At 41.9% G+C, this 16,117-nt stretch overlaps 1 protein-coding gene across 2 annotated transcripts in view; it reads right to left on the reverse strand.

Annotated features, from left to right (window-relative positions):
* UMODL1 (uromodulin like 1) overlaps positions 1–16,117 on the reverse strand; it is a 61,020-nt gene that overhangs the window by 12,239 nt on the left and 32,664 nt on the right. For both annotated transcript variants that reach the window (XM_073359875.1, XM_073359886.1), the window contains 6 exons: positions 15,526–15,783; positions 14,914–15,026; positions 6,381–6,594; positions 4,216–4,353; positions 1,978–2,435; positions 468–610 (listed from right to left, as the gene is read on the reverse strand). In XM_073359875.1, coding sequence (XP_073215976.1) covers positions 468–610; positions 1,978–2,435; positions 4,216–4,353; positions 6,381–6,594; positions 14,914–15,026; positions 15,526–15,783 — 1,324 coding nt within the window. The remainder of the gene's footprint in view (positions 1–467; positions 611–1,977; positions 2,436–4,215; positions 4,354–6,380; positions 6,595–14,913; positions 15,027–15,525; positions 15,784–16,117) is intronic.

Raw genomic sequence — 16,117 nt, forward strand, 5'->3', positions numbered from 1 at the left:
GCTCATTGGCAAGACAATGTGAAGAAGTCTGGGCTGTCATTTCTTGTGTGCTGCCCATTCTATAGATATAAACAGAGGATCTCACTCTATAGTGCTGGTAACCTGGAGCCTTTCGCAAGAACGAAATTTGCATTACATATTTTCAAAGGTCATCAAGTAAGTTGGTGGATTTTAAAAATCATCATCATCTTTATCATAATGCATAGTGATTACACAGCACTGTACATTCATTCATTCCCAGAGGCAGTTATTTTGCTGATGGGGAATACGACTTGCCCACGACCACACAACCAGTGACACAGCTGGGATTGCAGCACAGGAATTTCTGATTCCCAAACTTGTGCACATGCCACTAGAATACACCTTAGAAGACTACATTTCCCGCCCCCCACTCCATCCACACACATACACACACACACACAGAACGCCATACATTAGAACTGGAAGTCAGGTGAGTTTTTATTTACCCTTCTGCATCGTATCCAGATGAAGTCAAGAGATCATTCTGAAACACACAATGGATTGGACTGACAATCTTCAAGTTGTGGATAACTCGCTGAGAGGAGATGTCATTCTGAAGTATTGTTTTCACAATAGTGTTGGTCTTATTCTGGAACAGAAAAAGGAGAGAGAGATACTTTATCAACCTTTATGTTTCAGAGAATACCTTAGTCCCACTAGTCAGCTACCTCTGGTAATTTTAAGTAATACCTCAGGAATTCTGTATACAACTGGCCAATAAAACCCAAACCATCAGCATCTACTAGCTTTGTCATTGTGGGGCTAGCAAATGAAAACAAGTTTGCTGTTCTCATCTTAGTACATATTGTTCACTGGTCCATAAAACATCCATACCATTTGTATGACCAGGGCTTTTTATTCCACATTGTCCCCTGTCTAGACCAGTGGTTCTCAAACTTATTTGATCAGGCCCCATTTCTTTGGGTCTGTAGTCGTTTATTCCCCCCCCCCCCCCAAGTACATATACCACCACCAGGATCTAAAGGCAGAGCAGAGAGCAGCGGCTGTTGGCCGGGTGCCCAGCCATGAAGGCAGAGCAGAGAGCAACAGCAGCACAGAAGTACGGGTGGCAATGTGAAAAATGATAGCTATCACTTTTCACAGCAGATTTACCTCCCAATTGCCGCCCTTACTTCTGCACTGCTGCTGTCATCCTGGGGCAGACAGCTGCAGATCTGCCACCCCAGTGCTAACAGCCAGAGCCCCACTGCCTCCAGGTGAGGGATTGGGGGGGAGGAGAGGGGATGGGAGGGGAAGGAGAGCCTGAGCCCAGGCGGTGGGGCTTCAGCTGTCAGCCCGGGGGCGGTGGGCCTCTGGCTGTGCCCTTTATACCCACCTCCACAGCTGTGCACAGCCCTTCTACACTAGTCCCACCTCCTGGGGCTGAGAGCCACAGATCTTCAAGAATAAATAAATAAATACATACATACATACATAAAAACACACAGCTCGCGTTTCCCTTGAACACCTTCCCACGCCTCCCTTGGGAGGCCCGCCCCATAGTTTGAGAACAACTGAGTCTAGACCAATCAGTTCAGTCTTGCTTGGGTTACTTATGCATTTACATATTACATTAAACTTATTTCATTCAGACCCCAAATTTTAAATATGCCACAGCTCTGTGTACTGGCAGTGAGAAGTTAACAGAAGAAACGGGAGGGAACAACACTGCAGGCTGTTGGACCCCCAAAGGCTAGCAAATGGGTTTTATTGTGGGGGGTGCAATGAGGGTTTTGGTGTTGAGGATACAATCTTTACTTCCCACCTCCTTACTCCCCAGGTCGAAGTGGAGGTGATTTTACTTTGGGAATTGAAAGTGGGATTGAATTCTTTGTTCACGATTTCAGGAAACACCTGGCAGCAACAGACTGTGCCCCCAAGCCCAATCGCTGCCACTGCACTCTCCAGTGACAAGTACATTCGCCAGGTGTTTCTTCATCTGTTCAGGTGACTTACACTTTGTACTTCAGTTCCACATTCGTTCCACGCTGTCCACAGCACCACACGAGTGTCGTTGCTGAAGCGCACGTTGCAGTGAGGCTCCCCAAGATAGAGTGCAGATTCTGGGATAGATTCCTGCTGCAGAAATATCTTCTGAATGGCAATGACAATCTTCTCAATCTCACAGAACACTCTCACTGCATCCTTTAAGGATACCCCATGGGAAGATTTAGTGAGTGGCGAGGTAGTGACATGTGGCGAGCTATGGGCATTCAACACAGATGCTGTGGAAGCACGTGGCATTGCGGTGCTAGAAAACATAGCATCCTCTTTAGCTTTGGTTTTAGCAGCAGATGAATCCTCTGTAGCAGGTGAAGACACATGAGCTGAAGTATGTGGACGTGTAACAGGTAAAGCTGTGCTGCCTACCTGTTTGCCATGTGCAGTGGTAGGACCATGGCTAAGAGGAAATGCTATGGAGCAACAAAAATAAAGGGATTGTAAATTACAGCTTTAAATCTGATTTCTTAAGAATAGTCAAATAAAAAAAACCCTTATCAGGAAACTTTCAGTCACTGGTAGAAGAACTGCTGCTCTTCTTTCTTAACTGGTCCTGGGTAATTACCTCAAAATACACCATTGCTTTTTTCTTAATTAAAAATAAAGACACCGGCAAGAAAAGACCAAAGATTCCATTTCTTTCTGGCTGCAATAATTTACACACTCACAATGTGTGTGTGTTCCCAGTGTCTCTTGGGGGCCAGATTTTCAAAATAGCTCACCTCCCATTTAGGCATCAGAATAAGTGGCCATAAGGGTAACAATAGGAGCTACTGGATGCAGAACACTTTTGAAAATCAGGCCCTTATTTTTGTCCCTAAATGAGAGCTGAGCTCTTTGTAAAATGTGGCTCCAGCTGTGAGTGCTGGGCACATGAAAATCTGACCCTGGCCTGAGTTTTTTGGAGAATCTGGTTCTTGTTGCCCTGCAGCACAATAGTATTACAGCAGGTAGGTACTGTCTATAGATGTATGTAAGGAGCTTTACTGAGGAAGTTAGCAAATGTATGTCAGTAGGAGTTTTTTACTGGGGATAGGGAGGGATGAAAGAGAAGGAAACTGGGGGAGGTAGGAGGGGGATAGTCTGGGTACTGAACACAAAACTCCTTTCCCTCAGCCCCTTTTCTATCACAGGTTTTTGGGTTACCTGTTAGATTGCCCTATGATACTTTAATGATACCCACAGCCCTACTCTGCACCCATCTTTGATTTTAGAGGGAACCAACGTAATGATCTACATTCACATAACTAATACTGGATTTGTTTTGAATAGTGTGGATCCTATTATGCAATATTTTACTGAATTATATGCATGAATAGCATGCATTTGCCAATCCAAATTTTTTAAAAAATATATTTTCTAGGAAACCATCTTCATGTCTTCTGAGAATGTCCTAAATTGAAAAATTACTGATCTCATGGCAGGAAAAAGGATCCAGGAGCTCTTTCAGAAATGTCTTTCCCAAATCCTTATAATCACAGTGCTAAGAAAATGTCCTGATTTACTGAAACCTAACAAAGATAGGCATGTATTTACAATGTTGAGATTTCAGCCAATACACAGAGTTCATCACTATGGTTACAAAAACAAATACAATCCACAGAAAAGTGGTTCAAAAGAACTGAGAAACTGAAAGACCTGTTTTAGGTGAACAAATAAATTATTTGAGGAAAGGTGCCAGGAGTTGGATGCATTAACTAAAGACAAATCAATGAGTTATAACATCAGTATTTATCCATACTATAACTCATAACATAAACTGCTTCCACTCTGATTTAGTCTCTTATCTTCTATCTCTGATGTCCCTTCTATTACTCCTTATGAAAGAAAATAACTGGTACTCTCAACAATTCCATTTACCTTTAAGGGGGAAAATGAGAAAAGAGAAATCATTGTTAAAAGAAAAAAAATAAAAGAATGAACTGGGCCCATTAACTGTTCATACAGTAAACTTTTATGATAAAGCAAAAGTATAATAAATGCAATTAAATATAACAGAAATATGCAAAATACACTAAAATATACATATTTTTCAGTAGCATGTGGTCGAACACATTTAGCCAAAGTCATCCCTAGTATACCTCCATGGACCGCAGTGCAGTTCCACCAGAAGTGGATGTAACTAAATGATTTTATGAAGACTCCACCAGTATAATTTAAAATAAATCACTAGGTAATGAAAAACAATATTGCCTTCACAGTTTCTCCCAGGTCTCTCTGAATCGAGATCAGCAAATCCTTCATTACAGCTGCATTGATAGCTCCCATATGTGTTGTGGCATGATGCATCCGAGGAACAGTCATCTTCTTCTCTTTCGCACTCATCATAATCTGTTGGGGTTTGGAGTTTTGGGTTTTTTATTAAAAAAAAAAGAGAGAGAAAGCATTACTGGCATTGTGATTATTCCTTAACTGGAACTACCATCATGGTACCCAGGACACTAGTTCTCATTGCCAGCATCATGGCACCAACATGCGTGTTGTTTATCTGGGAGATTGTAACACACACAGTCCGGAAGCTGCTGATGCTAGCAGAGCAAGAATACTCAGTGCGTGGAAGGTCAGAATTAGCAAGAGCCTCCAGTGGTATTGCTGGCAGCTGATAATGGGAGGGCAGATCCCCTCAACCCCTTCCCCTCGGCACACCCAATTAATTCTCCCATCCCCCAAAACTGATAGCTGTCACAAGGGACTACTCCCAAACAGACTCTTCCATCCTACAGACTCAACACTCTTAAGAGGGAAGATGGTGGTTGGTAATTTAAAGAATATTTGGAGCTGGTTGAAAAACAGGCCACAAAGTTTGGGAAAGTTTCATCAAATTGTTTTCCCATTCTTCGACCAAAATTTAGAATTTCAAGGACAAATATTTGTTACAAATTTCAATTTTTGTACAGGTTCTACTCAGGATTGTGCATAAATGGAAACAGGCACAGGTGGGTTTCAAATTTCCCACTTGTTACTCTCACTAATCTGCATACTAACCACACCCCTAGAGGTGGCTCGTGTTAACTCTGTCCCTGAAACCCCTCAGACTAATGCCAGTTTCAGGGGGCATATATATCCCTGTCCTCACTGACGTGCTACCATGATATGGGCATTCTTTTATTATTAATGAGACACCTGTTGCTGGTTGTGGTGAAGGTGGAGAAAATGCACCTCCATGTGGTCAACAGCATGGATTTCTGTGCCTTATGTAAATCAGACTCTGTGCCATAGGAGAACATGTATTTTGTTTTTACATGCAGGAGATTCAAAACGAGTGTTCACAGCCGAAAATGGGCACTAAAAATCCAAATAGATATAGAAATATCCAACCTGCACTCAGCTTTTGTAGACTTGCAGTGCACTACTTTCAGAGAAGAAACATTAAGGGCCATCTACCGCAGTGTGCAGATTGAAATGTAGCTGAGAGTATCAGAACTGTGGAATAGCTGAAGACCATTATGAACAACTCAATAAGAGTGTGTAGGCAGAACATATCTCAGTAAGAACCAGAGTTGGAGAAGGATGTCTTTAGGAAGGAGCAAAGAAAGTTACAAGAGACTGTGGTTCATTTATTCTAACCAAATGAAAGATGGGGGCAAAGAATAACAGATTGACCTTTTCTAATTACTTTGGGGCAGATTTTGCCACTTCTACTCACATGAGTAGCACTTTAATCCTCAAGTAGTCCCACTGAAATGTGAGTAAGGCTGCTAGAATCTGTCCCTTAGAAAACAATAACCTGATGAACGCTATGTAGCATGGCTTTATAAAGGACACAGAATGTCTGACAAAATCGATAGCCTTCTTTGATTAAACGATTGTAAGTGTGGCAGGCAAGGAGAATGCACTAGATGGAATAAATCTATTTTAGTAAAGTTTTCCATACTGTCCTGCCTGCAATTCTAATTGAGAGGTTAGAACAACATTATTTGAATAAACACGTTGTGGTGTAGATACAAAACTTGCTGATGTGTCATCAACAGAAGGATTAGAAATGATTTTATACAGAGACATCAATTTGAGGAGCTGTATAAAAAAGGATTCTACTGCAGTCAATCAATGGACCAGTTTTATTTATCTTCTTTATCAATGATCTGTAAGAAGAAGGAAACTGTACAATAACTAGTGGTCCTAGTTAAACCAAACTGAGGGTCTACATCTGAGCCCTGCTACACCACACATCTCACTGTATCTTTTGAAGTTCTCTGAAAGAGCTCGTGGGATGAACTGGCAGAAGTGCTAAGGAAAAGATCATGGGTTTTCATCCAGCACTTTCACAGAAGCTGTACTCTCAAAATCACAAACAAAATGACAGGTTTTATCCTGTTGCTAGTTTTGAAAAATTACAGTGATATAAAACTGCACCTTACCACGTATGGAGATGCTGTTGTTGTCAACTGTAAAATAGGAACTATTTTTAAAGACATCCTGAAAATCTGTGGAAAGGTGGTGGATATCCAAGTCTTTTGCAGTCAGTAAATCGAAACCTACCACTATGCTTCCATTAGTAACACTGGTTATCAGCATTTTTATCAAACCAAGATCCATTTCCTGAAGAGACTTAAGAGGCAGAGATTTCCGTACCTGTGATCAAAATATAATGCATGTGAACATGGGCAGAAGTATGAATTAAATTATATGCTGTGAAGATGACTCAGAATGCCCAAACATTATGCATAACTACCGTGCTTCATGTTCAGGACAGAGACAGCAGAAAATGGGCTTTTATTTAACTACTGAATTTTCTGAATACCACTGTTTGGCTGAAATATGTATTTAACGGTGAATATAAAACACAGGAATGATTCAGCTCAGGGCATACACAGGAGGAGATAGGCGTAGATATTGACAGGGGTCCCTGGTAACACTTAGCCTGCCAAGGAGAGAGATTCCATTGGTGCAATTCAGCCTCATTATTCCCTCCATCATGGGGCTTTTAAGGAGCCAGTGCAGCCCAATACTAAGAGGCTTTGGCTATGGAGGCAGCATGGGCAGAGTGAACTCAGGATGCCCAGATTCTGTGCATCTCTGCAACAATATCTGCCAACAATCTCCTCTGGAACCTCAACCCTATCTTATAGCTGCTTCTGCAGCACAAATCCTACGTGAATGTAGCAGCCATACCACCCCCTGCCCACCCCATGGTGGATCTCCACAGAGGGCAAGCCTGGTAAGTTCCTCTGTGTATTACGATTAAATCTGGCCTCCATCTACCCAATGATCAAATCAAAGGGGAAATAGAAAAACAGTTTCTCATGCTTTCAGGGTCTCCACGCAGCCTCAGCCCAGACTAACTCAAAAATGTTTCACAGGAGTTTTCCATGGGGAGACTTGCACTGTTGCTGCAGATCCTAACTGCCAGCTTGTCACATGTCCCAGGCTCCCACATTTCCCTGACAGCCTCGTGGCCAGGCCAGAAAATAACTAAAACAATCTGAAAGTGAATATTTAGCCTCAGAGAACTACAGTTAGGGCAGTTGATCATGACTAATGATAATAAACACTTAATCGATATGCAGATGTTCTGGAATTTATATTGGACTGAAAAGAGAAAACACAGCCTTTCCCAGTGACTATTGAACCTCCCCAATCACTAGGCTATAGCAACAATCTTTTGTACTACTTTGGATAGAAGGATGGTCTCGTCTCCACAGGACTGGAATTCATAGTTCTACTTCTGGCTGTGCCGCTGATTTGGATGCATGTGTTTGGACAAGCTGTTCCACCTTTCTGTGCCTTAGCTTCCCTAGATATACCACGCAGGATAATACTGGCCTGTCTCTCAAGCTCTAGATAGGCTATGAGGCTGAAAATTAAATAACTTTGAATAGCACATTGAGATCACTGGATGGAAAGCACTATGTAAACGCAATGGGTTACTATTGATACTACCACATGGTTAAAGAGTTTAAACACCAGTAACGAGAGAGAGCAGACAATACATCCTATTTATTTCCTCTACTAATTTAGATGCAAACTGAGATGACCCATCCCAACCACGCTGCGTTCCAGAGGAGAAGCCTACAACAATAATACAGAGTTTCTGAGAGAGGCCGTAAATTTTGTGCTGAGGAAAACTGGTAAAACTACTATCCATCACATAACTTTAAATACAACTATATGAAAGTCAGCTAGTTTGATAACATTTTATGTATCTGTCAGATTTAAAACCATGCACAATATATGTGCAAAGGATGTGCAGAACAAATATGGGAGAGAAATACTGTACACTGTTGACACAGCCTTATCTCTCTTTAAAGTTTGACTGCTGAGTAAACTGCTGTTTCTATCTGCCTGTCAGACACTTCTAATATGCCACCAGTGTAATATCTAGATGCACTGAATTTTTCCATAAAGGACTCTGTTCTCCTCTTGTCCTTGCTTCAGAAGCTGCTCATAGTATCCCTGGTGTTTCTTTTCCCCTCCTGTATTCTTTTCTGGTTTTGACCATCACTTGCTTTGTCATGTCTGAATTCAGACTGTGAGCTCTCAGTGGCACTTATTTGTGTCGGTGAATCCTAGGATATTTTTCACATTTGGAAATAGACAACTTACACTGAAATTTTCAAACCTAGATACCTAAAATTAGGCTTCGCATTCCACAGTAAGGTACCTTGTAATAATCAGTTCTCTATTGTTATTATTTATTTCACAGTAGCAAATGTGGAAAGAAGCTCATAGCCCCACTGTGCTAGGTGCTGTGCAAACAGAGCGAGACACAGTCCCTAATTCAATGAGCTTACACTCTAAGACAACAAGACAGACAAATGCCGAGACAAACCTAAGACATGCACTGTCCTCCTGACATACGTACATCACTCCCATTAGCTTCAAATGAGAACGCCAAGAGGAGGAAATATCCCAAGTTGTAGAACTTGAGATTTCATTGCTTCAGAGGGGTGATTACCCTGCTTGTGCACATCTACTCCTGCTAGCTCTCCTCAAGCTAGCACGAGTATGACTAGCAATGTAGCTGCAGTAGCACAAGTAGTGGCCGTGGAGGTATGGCTGAGTTGTGCTGACTACAGAACTACCAGTTTCAGGTGGGATTGTACTTGGCATGGTTAAGCCAAGCCTCTGCTGCTACTGTCCATGCAACCATGGCTGCACTACTATTTAGAATCACGCTAACTCGAGTATGTGTGTGTAAGCAAGGGAATCACCCCTCTAACTCATAGTGTAGACAGTCTCAAAATAATAATTCTTGCCCTTTGCTTGCAAGATCCTCTATTTAAATTCCCTCATTCCTATATCATAGAATCATAGAACTGGAAGGGACCTCGAGAGGTCATCTAGTCCAGTCCCCTGCACTCATGGCAGGACTAAGTATTATCTAGTCGGTCCCTGACAGGTGTTTGTCTAACCTGCTCTTAAAAACCTCCAATGATGGAGATTCCACAACCTCCCTAGGCAATTTGTTCCAGAGCTTAACTACTCTGACAGTTAGGAAGTTTTTCCTAATGTTCAGCCTAAACCTCCCTTGCTGCAATTTAAGCCCATTGCTTCTTGTCCTATTCTCAGAGGTTAAGAAGAACAATTTTTCCTCCCTTCTCCTTGTAACAACCTTTTACATACTTAAAAACTGTTATCATGTCCCCTCTCAAGCCTTCTCTTTTCCAGATTAAACAAACTCAATTTTTTCAATTTTCCCTCATAGGTCATGTTTTCTACACCTTCAATCAATTTGTCCATATCCTTCCTGAAATGTGGCGCCCAGAACTGGACACAATACTCCAGTTGAGGCCTAATCAGCGTGGAGTAGAGCAAAAGAATTACTTCTCGTGTCTTGCTTACACCACTCCTGCTAATACATCCCAGAATGATGTTCACTTTTTTTGCAACAGTGTTACACTGATGGCTCATATTTAGCTTGCGGTCCACTATGACCCCCAGATCCCTTTCTGCAGTTCTCCTTCCGAAGCAGTCATTTCCCATTTTGTATGTGTGCAACTGATTGTTCCTTCCTAAGTGGAGTACTTTGCATTTGTCCTTATTGAATTTCATCCTATTTACTTCAGACCATTCTCCAGTTTGTCCAGATTATTTTGAATTTTAATCCAATCCTCCAAAGCACTTGCAACCCCTCCCATCTTGGTATCGTCGGCAAACTTTATAAGTGTACTTTCTATGCCATTATCTGAATCATTGATGAAGATATTGAACAGAATTGGACCCAGAACTGATCCCTGCAGGACCCCACTCATTATGTCCTTCCAGCATGACTATGAACCATTGATAACTAACCACTTTTGCACCCACCTTATGGTAGCTCCATCTAGGCTGCATTTCCCTAGTTTGTTTATGAGAAGGTCATGCAAGACAGTATCAAAAGCCTTACTAAGGTCAAGATATACCACATCTACCACTTCCCTTCTATCCACAAGACTTGTTACTCTGTCAAAGAAAGCTATCAGGTTGGCTTGACACAATTTGTTCTCAAATCGTATCAAACCATCAAGCTCTCAAGTGAGCAGCATTTCATAGATCAATGTTTACGAGGTAGACAAAGAGCAGCTTTGCTATTTTCAGGCTATTTCTCCATTAAGGGCTATATTGGGAAAGGCACGGCCATGAGTAAGTGGTTCAGGACAGCCACAATTCCTTCCCCACTCCCCCTTGCTCCTGGGCCAGGGGAGTAAACTGACATATTTTATAGGGTGCAGCTTCTCCCCTCCCATTGGTCCAGCTCTGCTCTCCAATGCATTAAGGGTAGAGACAGGATTCACCCATTCCCCACCTACTCGCTCTTGGAAGGAATATCCAGGGTGCCACACCAGACCTGGACTCAAAATCCAAGAAACTCTTACTTGGCCAAACAGTGGGGTGGGGCCTTTCTGCCCTTTACTTTGAAACATCATGAAAGATAAGGCAAAAATCTAGCCTTAAGTTTTCATCTTTCATAATTGTTCTCTGAATTACAGTAATTAAGTATGTCTGCAATCTTCCCTTGGACTTTCCTCAGCATTCACCAATATTCCCTTCTCACAGTTAGCTTTGTTTTGTGGACTCCATTTTAATGGAGGTTTTATTTTAATTTTATTTGATTTTATTCAGAGCTAAGCACCAGGAAAACATCATGGTTATGTTCACATTATAGGTTTCAGAGTAACAGCCGTGTTAGTCTGTATTCGCAAAAAGAAAAGGAGTACTTGTGGCACCTTAAGACTAACCAATTTATGCTCAAATAAATTGGTTAGTCTCTAAGGTGCCACAAGTACTCCTTTTCTTTTTGTTCACATTATAATTAGCCACATCACAGTTAGCCACTAGGTGACACTATTGGCCTCGCTCTTCAGGTTACTGCATGATTTAACAATGCCCTACCATTAAAATAATACATGATAAAAGCGGGAGGCAGAGGGAGCGCCATGGTATATGAAATGAAAGGACATTTCTTTCTCTGACTTTTTTAAGGAAATAATTATATTAAAAAGGAAAATCCATCCCTCTACTTTGAGGTTTTACTACCAGAAAATAAATCTAGCTATACCACATTCAGTCTTCTTAGCATATGCACAACATGCTTCAAGTGGCATGCAAACAGATTCATCACTGAATTTGGTCTGCTGGTTAGATCAGGTTACAAAGGAAACACCAGGAACTCCTAAACAGAACAGGTAAAGGATATGCCTACACTGCGAGTGAAGGTGTCACTGTAGCATGGGTAGGCATATCCATGATACCTGCGGTAGCTAGATTAAAGCTAACAATAGTCGCATAGATGTGGTGGCATAGGATTCAGCACAGGCTAGCTATCCAAGTAATAGCCTCTGGGGAACCTGGGTATGTACTGGGTCAGCTAGCCCACCCTGAAGTGCATGCCACTGTGTTTTCACTACTATTGTTACCTGTGCTACAATTACACCTTCCCTTGCAGTATAGTACATTGAAAGGTAAAAAGCAAAAGGCACATTACTGTCAAAAGGAGAGTTACAAGAGAGGAGGAAAACACTGGCAAAACTAACAGCTACAACATGAGATGAGAACCCCCTTTGGTAAAGCAAGAAAACCAGGAGGGAGATAAACCCAAAGTTAAGAAGCAGCCCTCATGGAGGAGCCCGGGGAAGCCACGCTGAAATGCTAGTGAAATTAAAGGAGCCTCAGTAACATGGCTGGAGGTCTGGTGCTGTTGAGGGGTAAAAGACAGAAATAGGTTCAGAGTGGAGGAGCTGTCTGTGTGGATGGCAGTAGTAATTTCTGAAGGGTACTGGTTAGAGATAATAGCCACCCTGCCAATAGATCCAGAGCAAAATGCCAGCAATACATGAAATAGCTAATCTGGGCACTTCTAGACACATACGTAGGGAGTCCTGTTGAGCAGGGAAGAATTAGAATTGCAACAAAACCTTGGAGACTGATAATAAAATGAGTAAGAGGCTATTTTAACAGAATAGGCTATTGCTATTTAGGATGGCGGGTACCAATCCTTCCCACCTCTTACTCTGCCCCCACACCGCTGCTGTCCTCACCGACTGCATTTTATGATAGGGCCAACTGGAAGAAAAGTGCAACCAAGTCCAGCACTAATAGACTCGAGTCCATGTCACCCAGACCACCCCCGCAACTGCCACTAACTGCCATCCTTCTTGGTAGTCTCAACAGAGAGGCTGAGGAACGTACCCAGAGACAGAATGACCCTCTCACTCCCAAGGACAGTTCCTCCAAGCCAGGCTTAAGGTGTGTAACACTGGCAGCCCCAGCTGAGCACCCCCCAGGGCCAAAGGTCACTCTACATCACCCTGCCTCTGTTTTTCCCCTCTTCAGGGTCCTTTAAGAACACACTCAGTTCAAATAATCCCCTCCTGAGGGCCAATTTATTGTGTACTTAGGGTGCAGACTGGCTCACTAGGCCCCAACCCCAGTTCAGCGTCTCTCTCCTGATAATTCAAAAAACCACAAACTCATAGGGTTTTCAACCCAGTTTCAGCTGGGTACAGCCCCACCTCCCTGAGGGACTATATTTAATCTTCCCAGCACTGCCTTCTCCACTTTTCTTCCAGTTGGCCCCTTCCGACTGGGCCTTTGCATCGTCTCCCCCTCCCAGGCCAGGCCTCCCTGCCTGGAGAGTTTTACTCACTCTCTCCTGCTTCTTGAGCTTTCCCCCCTGCTGACTCAAGGCCTTGCAGTTTCCTGGGCTTCAACCCTTCACTGCAACATCCTGCTCTTTTTGTACCGGCAAAGCTAACTTAACCTGGGGCCTGATCCTGCTCTTAAAATCAGTGGGACTTTTCCCATTTACTTTAATGGGATCAAGGTCTGGACCTTACATCCCGAAAAGAAAATTGTAAAGTTCTTTTTATTTTCCAGACTCTCTCTTCTTTGACAGATAGGAACACAAGAATTGTCATAAGACTCTATCAGGAGGAAGAATATTTTGCCTCGGGCAGTGGCTTATGTCTAATGGTTCACAGATGGAAGGGAAAGACTCCATAAATACCTGGCCAGTAGTATTGTTGGAAGGAACAATTATTTCCTTATTTTCACAGGTGATCAACTTAAGCCTAAAGCAGGGGTGTGACCTAGCTTACACTGTGTGTCCTAGCTTACATTGCTATCAATCTTACTTTAATTTCGTTACCTAATCTTTTTAAAGATAAACTACTTATGTTAATGATCTTCTGAAGCAGAGAAGTTGATTGTATGCTGCATGAAGATAAAATATTTCATTTTATCCATTGTAATAAAATTTGAAAGGGACAGGAACTGGGACAAGGCCTTGATCAAGGTTCTAATATCCAAAATAGCCTGAAACATATAACAATGATGAATAAGAGGGAGGTCAGTGGATACTTGCTGCATTTTTACTTTGCATGAACATGTCACTTTCATTTTATGGCTGTTGAACAAGTATTGCTAGGATGTGTCAGCCTGAGACCTAAACAGCTTCAAGAAAGCTGTGACCCATTGACTGCACATAGGGAAGGTGTAAACTAGCAACAGTGGGAAGTTATTTTATACTTTACACATTCTCTCTCGATAAGAATTCCCCTGTATTTTCATGCTGCGTAGAGCATTCTTCACTTTCTATCCTGAACTCTTCCTGAGCATGGTTAAACTGTTGCCACTTTGCATCCCAGAAATGGCTGTTTTTCAGGGATACTTAAAGTGTTTTGCTCTCTTTGGATGAAAAGCTCTAGAATGGTCAATCACGAATTTATCATTGTCAGTATTAATCTCCCAAACAATGTTTCAGTAATGCACACTGGTGAGAGGAGACACACAGCTGGAATATGTCCAATGGTTTTCCTGTGTGTTTGTTGAATAAATGCCAAAAGGAACAACAAAGACAAACAATTGATGGATTAGCCAAAAAATAAGAAAAGGAGGGTGGCACCTCCAAAGGAAGTCCCTCTGAATTACAAGACTGTTAAAGGAGATAAATAGATCTTCCAAGGTAGTTTGGTATTCTGTGCCCTAATTAAATGTGATATTAAAGCTGACTTAATAAAGGGAGGGGGAAATAGGCTGTAAAATTAGGGGATATGAAACAGGATAATAATAAAAATCAGTACTATATCAGACATGTGTGTACCTGAGAAAGGACAACAACAGAATTAATTTGCACTGATATAGTGCCTTGCAGTCCAAAGATCTCTAAGTGCTTCAACAACATTCATTAGCCCCTCAAAACTTGCCTATGAGTTAAGTCTGCTTGATTATCCCCATGTAACTGATAGGGAATTTGAGGCACAGAGAGCCAGGAATAAACTCCCAAACTTTTGATTCCTGGGCTCATGCTCTAACCACTGCACCATGCTTCCTTTTTTTTCTAATGTAATCAATAGGTCTCAATTCATTTCGGTATATGGGGATACATATATGGTACAGAACCATCATTGGCCAATCATATTCCTCATTTTATGAAGCCCATTTACAAATAATGACCATTTTAAATCAACTTACTTCACCAAGAAACAGCTGTATAAAATTACGATACTGTTCACTACTTGCATTGCTCAAGCCTGCAGTATATTTCACATTTGTTATTCTTACTGATCCATTCAGTTTTTGAACAGCTGCAAAATCAGAAAACAGTTATTTAGAAGAATGTGATCCACAGACCATTGGTGTTCTGAAGAAAGCTGTCTGGCACATGGCATAGGTACTCCTCCTAGTTTCTACCTGCTGAATCGGGTCAAACTAACGTAAATAGTTTCCCAGTATTACTTTCCCACAGAAGCAACTCCTGTAATTGCTACAGAGATGTCCCATGCCTATGAATGGGAAGGGAGGAGATCCACAAGACATGATTTATATCAATGGTACCACTCCAGTGCCAGCCTCAAGCGTTGACTTCATACCACTGTTAAATTTGCAGTCATTGTCAGCCCATTGTTTTCTACCTGACCACACATCCAACAGCTGCCACTAAATCATCCTTAGTATGTCCACCAAACCCTGTCCTGGCCATGCGCTCTCTTATAAATAGAAGTCCATTTCCCCCATTGACTTCAGTGGCATTAAGAGCTGACCCTTTAAGAAGCAATCATAAGAGTTGTTTCTAAATGAAATTACCAGTCTTTACTTTCTGGCGTGCTGGTTTACTTTCCTTCCCACAGACTTTTGTCACGATTTCAACGGTGTACAAGATCCCAGGTTCTAGCCCTGACACTGTCAGACTCGTGCTCTCAGTTTGAGCCTCCCATATTAGCTGTTTTTCCTGAAGCAGTAGAAATCGGAAAGCAGGATTCAGTGCAGAATCTGTGGACCAGGTTACATGAAAGCTGATGCTAGTCACATTGGAGAAAATAATCCTTTGAGCTGGGACAGGTACTGGGAAGAAAAGAAATCATCATCAATCAAACCTCTGGGATAAGCGGGGAAAGTACCACATTTATCTTAGAACTAGCGATTGAAGCAGGCGTTCTCGACCCCACAATGATTCTGATGCAGAAGGAATGCCTTTAAAATTAAATGATAGATTATTGGAATTTAAGCATTTTTACTCAGTGTGTCTGCTGCAGTTTGTCTTGCAGCCTTGGAATGGATTCTAGAAAGTATCTGACTTGAATGACCATTACTTAGGTAATTTTCAATATTAAAATATCTGCATGTAAATTTTAACAAATAAAACAAGTCTAATATTAGCTAAAGCCTGTACTGATAG

Source organism: Lepidochelys kempii, chromosome 1, assembly GCF_965140265.1.
Source record: "Lepidochelys kempii isolate rLepKem1 chromosome 1, rLepKem1.hap2, whole genome shotgun sequence".
In the NCBI taxonomy this organism is placed as follows: domain Eukaryota; kingdom Metazoa; phylum Chordata; order Testudines; family Cheloniidae; genus Lepidochelys; species Lepidochelys kempii.